This window comes from Pundamilia nyererei, unplaced genomic scaffold, assembly GCF_000239375.1.
Source record: "Pundamilia nyererei isolate P.nyererei 1_Seehausen unplaced genomic scaffold, PunNye1.0 scaffold00054, whole genome shotgun sequence".
In the NCBI taxonomy this organism is placed as follows: domain Eukaryota; kingdom Metazoa; phylum Chordata; class Actinopteri; order Cichliformes; family Cichlidae; genus Pundamilia; species Pundamilia nyererei.
Genome location: NW_005187455.1, coordinates 939,123 through 948,847, shown reverse-complemented (window position 1 = coordinate 948,847; position 9,725 = coordinate 939,123). Strand labels below are relative to the sequence as shown.

At 38.3% G+C, this 9,725-nt stretch overlaps 1 protein-coding gene across 1 annotated transcript; it reads right to left on the bottom strand.

Moving 5' to 3' along the window:
- Positions 1 to 2,183: 2,183 nt before the first annotated feature.
- LOC102214709 (acetylcholine receptor subunit alpha) lies at positions 2,184 to 6,798 on the bottom strand. The gene is made up of 9 exons (XM_005733746.1): positions 6,772 to 6,798; positions 5,834 to 5,878; positions 5,359 to 5,468; positions 5,020 to 5,215; positions 4,685 to 4,922; positions 4,359 to 4,582; positions 4,139 to 4,253; positions 3,913 to 4,037; positions 2,184 to 3,258 (listed from the first exon to the last, which is right to left on the bottom strand). The coding sequence occupies exons 1-9, from the start codon at positions 6,796 to 6,798 to the stop codon at positions 3,130 to 3,132; spliced, it is 1,209 nt and encodes a 402-aa protein (XP_005733803.1). The 3' UTR covers positions 2,184 to 3,129.
- Between the last annotated feature and the right edge of the window lie 2,927 nt (positions 6,799 to 9,725).

The window sequence follows — 9,725 nt, the reverse complement described above, 5'->3', positions numbered from 1 at the left end:
CAAACTGGCCATCAAATCTGGAAAATTAGATTAACCAGAGGAAACATGTTGACTCTATTTTTCCTTGCCATCTTTGTGCAGAATACATTTAAACTAAGCTCTTACTTTTAATCAATGTCTGCAAGATATTGCCTGTCAAAAACTGTTATTAGCTTAGTTATAACATTAATATTTATTAGCTGATAACAATGAAAAAATTGCTGAATAAACTTCTGTATAGCAAGCAGAAGAAACAAACGACTTTGAGCTTAAGCTGCCAGTTTATCTGTATGTTTTCATTGCCAATGGTTTTACTCAGTTAGGATTATAATTTGCCAAATCCATTGCTTTGCTTCGTCTCTACTTCACGTCGTCATTTGCACTGAGTTATATTTTTATTTTATTTATTTGGCTATACAGTGTTTTTATTAGTAAATCAGACATTTTTTTAAAAATGTACTCACTTAACCTTTTATTGCCATTGTGTTCACAGCTATTTAAGTGTATTCCTTGATTCTGTTTCGGTAAACATTAGATCATAAAATATTGAAAGAGTTTACGTCTCGGTGTTTACGTTCATTCTAAATGTTCACAGTAGGTACCTGGTGCCATTATTCTAAGTCCTAGCTGTAGCTTAAGGGATGGGAATTAATTCTTCTTTTGGCTTGTTGTGTTATTAGGTGGAACCAGGAGAAATGGTGAGTGTCTATGCAAATGTAAATGTCCTGCATCACCTGTGTTGCACAGGTTGGGTCCCAGAGACACACCCTGATGACGTGGGGAAAATAGTTTTGCCAAAAGTTGGCTGGTAGGATTGGGACAGCCCAAAGAATCCAGAGGCAAGAATATTTTTGGCTAAACCTTGGTCAAATGTTAAGGAGAGAACACTTTGTGAATTTCAAGTCTCCTGTCATGACACGTAGAGTATCACTTGAATTTTTAATTTTTTTTTTAATCCCGTTATTTCCCTTCATCTGATTGTTTTACAAAGTTGGGGAAAAAACTGGTAGCTGCAGCATCTTACTGACTTGTGGTTAGCTTAATGCTTCCAATATCAACAAACCGTTTTTGGTATTTTTACATGCTGGTGAAATATGTGTATAACTTCAAAATATGAGGCTGCCTGTTAAATATTTAAAAAATGTCCCAGATCCTCAACATGGTGTCTCGCATCCTGATGTGTAATACTTGTTTCTTTTCCGTTTGTAGTTTTGTTTTTGCCTTCCTAAATTTATCAAATGGGATTTCTACCCATGCTTTTTGTCATTAAATTTGCACTTGGAACGCCCAATAAAGAGTTTTTCAACAACAAAGGACTGCCGTGGTTGTGTTTTGTTAATTGTTTTGATCCTAAATATTATGATCCTTCTCTTAGATTACCGTAAATCACTTTTCAGTTCACTGTCAGACACCACTTGTGATTTTTAGTGGACTTATTAATTATTCTGTCACAGGTTGTGTACTCTAAATGGGTTTTGTGAACAACCAAATTTACTTTGACCATCTTTCACTCACTGCCAGGCACACCTGTTCAAGTGCGTGTTAATGCGTGTAATTAACACGTGTAATCAGCCAGTCACATGGCAGCAACTGAACATTATTTTTCCATTTAATCAGGTGCACATGGCAATGATGACCTGCAGAAGTTCAAACCAACCACCAGACTGGGGAAGGCAGGTGATTTAAGTGACTTTGAAGGTGGTGTAATTGTTGGTGCTGTTGTAAATGCTGATCTATTGGGATTATCCTCCATAATCATTTTTGGGGATTACAGAGAATAGTCAGAAAATGAGAAAATATCTAGTCAAATAATGAGTCGTTACAACTAACGAATGTAGAAGAGCATCTTTGAATGCAAAACACATGGAACCTTGAACCAGATGGGCTACAGCAGCAAACCCACCAGGTGCCACTCCTGCCAGCTCAGAACAGGAAACTGGGGCTACAGTTCACACATGCTCATCAAAATCAGACAATGGATGACTGGAAAAATATTGGGTGGTCAAATAAGTCTCGCTTTCTCCTGCAAATTAAGACAGTATGGTCAGAATTTGACAAAAACAACATCCTGCCTTAAATCAGCAGTTCAGGTAATATCTGGTGGTGGTGTAATGACACACTGACTATTGTTGACCCTGGCTGTCCTTTTGTGACCACCATATACCTTTCTTCCAAGTACGGTAAGAAAACAACACAAAAACAAATTAAACTGGATTCTTGAACATGACAAGAAATGAAAACATCCAGTGATTTGTCAGTGTAGTCTGAACTTCATAACACTAAAACAAAATGTTATTTTTCACTTTATTCCACATCTAGAAAACTACAAATTAAAACAAAAAAACAAACAAATGATTAACACAGACAGCAGGACTGAACCATATCATTATACTAAAATAAATGGTCTGTCGCAGCTGCATACATACATCAAGCTGTCTTTAGCTTGTTAAAGCACATTGGCCAATACTGCAGCTGTGGTATTTCCATTGTTTTTCACTTAATGGAATCAAAGCTGACTAACCAATCTTAATTATTTGAACCACTTTTACTTGCTATAGGGTAACTAAAGATCCGCTTGACTTTAACATATTTTGGAAAAATTTACTTGATAAAACCTTGCTATTATCTTGTGAGTATAGTAGAAAAAACCCCTTAAGATATTGTCAAACTGAATGTCTGGCAAAACCAATCAATCAAAGTTCCAAGGGGAAAATAATCCAAGACAACATCTGACAATAACATTTAAGAGAACCAATCACACAAACCTTAAATCAAGCTGCCAAATATGACAACGTAACAACTACTGTTCGTGATTTTACATGTAAAATAACAGTCTGCGCAATTGTGAGGGCAGCAATCACCAACTGTAGAAATACAAGAGAAACAATAGAAAAATGCTGGATTGTTAATAACAAGAACAGCTTTGTGTGACCCAGTATAACCCATCAAGATATTTGTGTATCGTCATACCTGTGAGATGCCTGGAGTTTTTACTGCAGACTCCTCAATAAAAGTAAAAAATATCTGCACATTCAAAGTCAACACAATTAAAGGCCCTGAACAGAATTTTGAAATTAGCTCGACCTTTGACTGCCTATCTGTGCGTGAGGGACAGTGGGATAAATGCATTCTCCTCCATCATGAAGGCCTCTACAGTGTGTTGAGCTCAATGAGTCTCCCAGCAAAGACAGCAAGAGTCCCGATGATGCACACAGCCATGAACACACAGAGCAGGATGTGATCCAAAACCATGGCAACGAACTTCCACTCCTCTGCTGCCTGCAATAAGACGGTATGGAAGAAAGTTTAACTTTGAGCATTCACATATTTGGAATTTACTGATCAGTTGCTAGGACACAAAATGAGATAAGCTTTTCAATTGAATCAATAACATTACTAAAAGATGTGGAAAATCAGATTACCTAATGTTGCCCAGTTATCTGTCAGATATGATTTTGTGGACTACATTTATTGGCAGAAGATAAGAAAGACTCCTGTCATTCTCTTCGGTGTAGAAATGATTAATCTAGAATGTAGAAGCCAGTAAGCTTATACATTCAAAACATTATATTAGTTTTATTAATATGAAATAACAAGTAGTTGTTTTTTGGAGAACTGTGGATTAGATGGAGTTTCCCCAGATGGGGTGACTTCCTGGGGCCACACTGTTTGGCACACTTACTGTCATTCTAACCTTCCATTTAATTAATTAAACCATTAAACCATTAAATCATTGTCTTTTTGGCCATTTCATTTAGATCCAGATTCAGAGCGGAAATGTAAAAAGTTTTGATTACTGTGCCTACACTTGTAGATTCTTTTAAGTTTTAGAGAAGCACAAGAATGGCTGGGGAGTTGAATGCAAGGCTCTGAACTTCTAAGAAATTTTATGGATTGATACACTATCAATAATTCATGCAGATTTTCTCTTACATTGTTAAATTCTTCATCTGACTTCATAGTCTCTGCGATGTACTTCACCCCCTCGATTGCGCTACGAACATCAGGGTTTTTAACAATGGGGGACTGATAGGTGACAGCCGTCGGGGTAGGATTACCTACAGAGGAGAGAGGAAGGTCAACAATTTTAGGACAGACTTAAACTAAAACTGTTCACTAGCATACAATAATGGTAATGGGAGTTGCAGTTTAGCCTCACCTGAGATGTCGGAAATGTCCATGTCAGTAGGGAATAGCCTCTTCTGCCGGATCTCCTGACTGGGACGCTTCATTGTTGAGAAGAACATCATGTTGGGAATGGTTTCAATGAAGACCTGAGATGCAGGGAGATAAAATTATGATATTACTAGTCTTATAAAACAGCAACAATATTTCCCATTTATTACAAGTGGAGAGAGAAAAAATACCCCCATACAAACCTTACGGATCCACCCCGGCATGGTGTGCGTACTTGGTGAGCGATGATGTGTGTTGATGACGATAACAGTGATGATGATAGAGGCAATGACCATTACCATTGTGAAGAGCATGTATTTCCCTATGAGGGGAACAGCACTCGAAGTGGAGGGGATCAGCTCCACAATAACCAGCAAGAAGACAGTCAGAGACAGCAGGACAGAGATGGAGAGAGTCATCTTTTCACCTGCAGAGAAAGTGAACCACCTCTAAGTTCAAAGTAATGTGAAAAAAAATAATCACTGACAATTGTTTTCTGTTACCTATCAAGCTTGCAGAATGAACATACCAGAGTCAGTAGGCAGGTAGAAGACCAATCCCGTGAGAAAAGAGAACAGCATGCAGGGAATTATGACGTTAACGATAAAATAGAGAGGCAGTCGCAGCATCAGGAAATGGTAGGTAATGTCCAGGTATGGTGTGTCAGGACAGCAAGTATAGTACACCCAGTGCTTCCACCCTCTGTAGTCCTTTAGCACCCATTCACCTGACTCCATGAAGTTACTGAGGTCAGGTCGATCACTCTCCTAAAAGACAGTGGTTCACAAACTTTTTAGCGTCCCCACGTTCAGCTGTTTTGCACACAGTCTAAATTCCCAGATTAAAAAAAGCATTTACGCTCACCGGGTTGATTACGACCAGCAGGCCATCGTATGTCCAGGTTCCCAATTTCATAGTACAGTTCTGTAGGTCAAATGGGAAGTGAAGGACAACAATCTCGCAGTAACTCTTAAAGATGGCTGGAGGGTTCCATATGATCTTGCCAGTGTACTCTAGCAGGACTTTAGTTTCATGGATGATGGCAAAATCACCATCAGCACTGCAGATAAAAAGGAGGGTAGAGGACAGAGGCAAAGGAAAACCAAGCATGTAAGTGGAGCAGCAAGTCATTAATCCCCCCCACCACCACCACCAAATATAGGTTTGTTTGCTTTTTTTAACACAAAGAGAAATGAAAATTACTTGTTGTATAACACAAGGTCAGGTTTCCATATGTCAGATGAAGGAACTCTGATCTTTCTGATTCCTCCATAGTCTTCAGGATTCCACCGTAAGTTAACGTCTACCCATTGCTGTAAAGTGAGTAAAAATTTTAGATCATTATTTCACTTCTAAGGTTGTATTTAGCTATGTGATGCCGATTAGAGGATTAAATGGGATGACCAGATCCCAGTAAAGTAACTGTGGGACAAACGCAGTGCTTGTGTGGGACATAGTGGAATGCTGGGAGGAAATCAATTACATTATATTTTAATTTATTTTTTATGACTTATTTTCTTCATTGCTTTGCATCATATTCATCAAAATCTGCGAAGCTTGTGATTTTCTGGTAACTTGTAACTTTCAGTGATGTCCATAGCATTAGGCCAACCTTCAAATGGTGTGCAGTCCCACTTAAAGTTATAATGCATGGCCAGCTGTAGTCACACAGACTTACCTGTCGGAGACGGACATTACTGGTCACAATTTGGTTAACTTCATCCTGGGAACAGACAAAAAGGTCAAAAACAGGTGAAAACATTTTTATGACAATTTATTTTGTGATGTCTACCCCACATACATGTTTACATGACCTGTATTAAAAAGTAAAAAGTAAAAACAAAACAAAATGATGGTAACATCTTTTTTCTTGTTTAATTTCTTGCTGGCATCACCCCATATTTTAGTTATCTATCACAATAAAAATAATCCAAATTTAACATCTTGAACCCCAAAGGTGCCAGCTTGATGACATGCCCAAAATGAATAGAGTATTTCTCTGCAATTACAAACTCTGTGTAAACAATCAAAACAAACCTAATACTAATGAGACTTCATCATAGGTGTAAATATTACAGCAGATGCTACTGCGTCATAGTAACTGAGGATGGAACACAGGTAAGAAGATTGTTTTCCTGCTTATTTTTTTGTGAATGTTACAGCATATAACCCCTTTGATATTATCCTGTGGTAGACAATAAATTCCAGAAATCCACGAATCAACATATAGACATTATTTGTGCAAAGGCTGATGCTGCTGACCAAAGTTACAGATGGTTCTGCAATTTGGCACATTTTGGCTCATCTTGGCAGAATCTGTGACAGCTGAAATTTCTTAGGAATTAAACTGCAAAAATGATCTAAGTTTATTGCATGCCTAAAAATGCTTAGTGGTTTTTTCTATATATATATTGAAGGATTACCCACACACAGGTATAATGGGCCTTGTTTTTGCACTGCGTCTTTGAGACTTTAAATTCTGTGGAGCAGGCACTTCGGTTTCTATTGGCCAATTTGCATGATTGACCCCGCCATTTAAGCCAATAGGATCACGGATAGCGTCACCACGTTTACGTCACTCCCAACAAAACGCAAATTGCAAAGCCAAAAACTTACGCGCAGCAAACGCATGACACTTGCCATTGTCCAATCTCTGTCATCGGGTTGACTTTGGCGATTTTTTTTTGACAGAAAATGGCTCTGAGGCATTATGGGAGATGCAGTTATTCAGTTAATGTAGCTGGCAGCGGTGGGAACTTGTTTTGGATGCAAGAAAGACAGCACAGGTAAGACATAATTCACTGTTTTCTAAAAATGAATCATAGTTTTGGTCTTCTTTTGCTGCTGGTCCAGTGAATTTCGGTCGCAGTGTGACGAAACTTGCTGTTTTGGAATCTGCGAGATGTCGGCTTTGAGTCCAGGTGTTGGGTCCGTGTACCTGCCATCAGGAGAATCGAACATTCGTGCTTTGTGTTTACAACATTTTGCGGAATGTGCTGTAATGCGCCTTTAATTGTTTTGTCGTCTTAGTGGTCGTAGCAATGTTTTGTATGCGGTTTCTGTGAATACCACAGGAGGAGCGTTTCTCAATTATTCTAGTAGACTTTGTAGTAGACTTTGTAAGTTCACACAGGAGTCCGAGAACGCAGCGCGATCAGTCTACAATTGGAACGCTAGTGTACTTGATGACATCTCCATTCCAGAGTTTTTACTGCCATTCCCTCTTAATTTAACTGTGATTCATATTTGCAATGGAAATTACACATGACATGAAAAAATTTACATAAGATGTAGTAGATTTTTTTTTAAGAACCCTTTTTTTTTTTTTTATCTTACGCACTTTTGCAAAATTCGCTTTTACGTGTCATCTGTTTCATAATGTCTAATATGCTTCATACAGTTAAGCACAATCACTACATGACAGAAACACAAGCTTTTCTCTCTATTAATCAAAATAGGATAGGTGTGTGTGAATAATAACAAACAGGTGAGATGGTAGAACGGTTTTATTTTCATTTTAGTAGACACTCAAAACTTACAAGCTGCTGAGGTTTGGAAAAGAATTAAACAAATATTTAAAATATAATCTAATCATTTTTGGAGCAGGCTTCAGGATCTCCATGTATTAACATGCTGTTTTTGCTCCCAGTGAAAATGTTTCCTCCTGAATTTAAATATTTTTAATGTTAGATTTAATTCCCCCAGCTTTTTAAATAAGAACAGAACATTTTACTTCAGGTGGTGTGACTGGTGAAATTTAAAATACACTGACAGCTCTCCAAGTAAGACTTAAGTATTAAATAAAATAGTACAGTTATGAAGCTTAACTTTAATCTCAGCCAAACTGATTCACTCAGGAACAAATAAAACACCAAAATAAACCAAACCTTAACTTTTAGAAGCTAAGTGACTTGTATATCATGTTTAACCTGAGGTGCAAAAGACCGCTGGGGGGTTAAAAACGATGTACCGGGAGTCCGCTGTTCTCGCCGGTTCTAGTGAGCCTTGACCACCCTGTCACTATTGCAGCGGTCCCCAACCTTTTTTGCGCCACGGCCCAGTAATAATATTTTCACAGACCGGCCTTTAAGGTGTTGCTGTAAATACAACAAAATAAAACCAGTACCGGTACCAAAAAAAGGAAAATTTAGTCATAACACATGGGAAAAGACCCAGGGAAACAGAGTTAAAGATAAAAACCATAGAAAAATAACAATAGAAAAACAATAAAATCCCTGAAAACCATAAATTTCACACCGGAGCCTCAACTCTCGTGGCCCGGTACCAAACAACTCACGGACCAGTACCGGTCTGTGGCCCTGGGTTTGGGGACCGCTGAGCTATTGAGCTGGTGGGGTAACAGATGTCTCGGAAAACGTCAGAGCAATTTTGCAAATATGCGATGTCTTTATAAATCGAGCAGATATTTGAAGTTTACACAGGTACATTCTCACCTGGAAATATCTTAAAAGTTTAGCTCCCCTCCTCCACCATTGCCACGTTTGAGTTTTGGACAAAATGCATTCTGGGATATTTGGCTGTAAGTTCACCCAAGTCACCACCGATGCTTGATAAAATGGAAGGAGCGAGAACACATCCAGGAATTCTGAGCATACTTGATGCGTACTTTGATTTGGAACCATATTTGGTCTGCGACTGATGACATATCTCAAGTCCACGTGAACGCAGGTACACACAAGTATGTATATTGAGAAACAGCCCTAGCAACACGGTCCATGAAACCAGATGTTCCCCCTCTTGCCCCCGGCTTTGGGGGCGTTGGGGTTTAACAGGTTGGAAATTCGCATTGCTCATGTCTTGAAAATTTTTTTTCTACTTTGTTTTGTGGTTAACAGGGAAATTAGCCAACTGTGAACTAGCATTCATGTTTGAGGCTAAAATGGATTTAAATTAACTAAAATTTTTAACAAACACTTTCTCATGTTTTTGTATTTTACATTTTTTGGTAATATGAACACACTTGAGTTAACACGAGATACAAACATTTTTATGATTATTTTATTTTGGCATACAAAGCAGTACCCTCTTGACATTATTAACTTTTCATCTTTTTTGTCAGCACTGGTAATACTAATTTGTTGTCCACTATAAACTGCTTGGGGTAAAACTGAAGTGACAAGAGGAAACGAGAAGACTTTTTCCATCTCCAGGAATCTCTTTTTCCAGGAATAAAATGGATGAAGGGACTGTCCCAGAGACTTTCAAACCTAGTCATCTTCATGGACTTAATACGCATAGAAGGAGAGCTACACACAATGAGAGTTGCTCATTTTTTTATTTATTTTTTTTATTTATACCTGTATCGCTTCTTTGAGGCTGCTGTGCCATCCTATATGTTTGTTGTTATCCTGGTTCTTGTGTCTTAAATTCAGCCATAGCTGGAATAGTCAAGTACCAGTTTGGTGTTATGCTAGGGTGTAACCCTTAGATGGCAGCTTGTCATGTTTTTGCATTGTATTCTCATTAACAGGATGTCTGTGGAACATGTCTGAGTTCAAGTCTTGGTCTTAACAGGGTGTCTACACCCCCAAAACACCTTGGTTGTTTGG

Excerpts from the sequence above, each read along its gene's own strand:
- LOC102214709 (XM_005733746.1), bottom strand. The coding sequence starts at position 6,798 with ATGGCAAGTGTCATGCGTTTGCTGCGC. Across the intron at positions 5,879-6,771 it reads GTGTCATGCGTTTGCTGCGC|GATGAAGTTAACCAAATTGT; the intron begins GTAAGTTTTTGG and ends GTCTGTTCCCAG. Across the intron at positions 4,038-4,138 it reads GGACATTTCCGACATCTCAG|GTAATCCTACCCCGACGGCT; the intron begins GTGAGGCTAAAC and ends TCTCCTCTGTAG.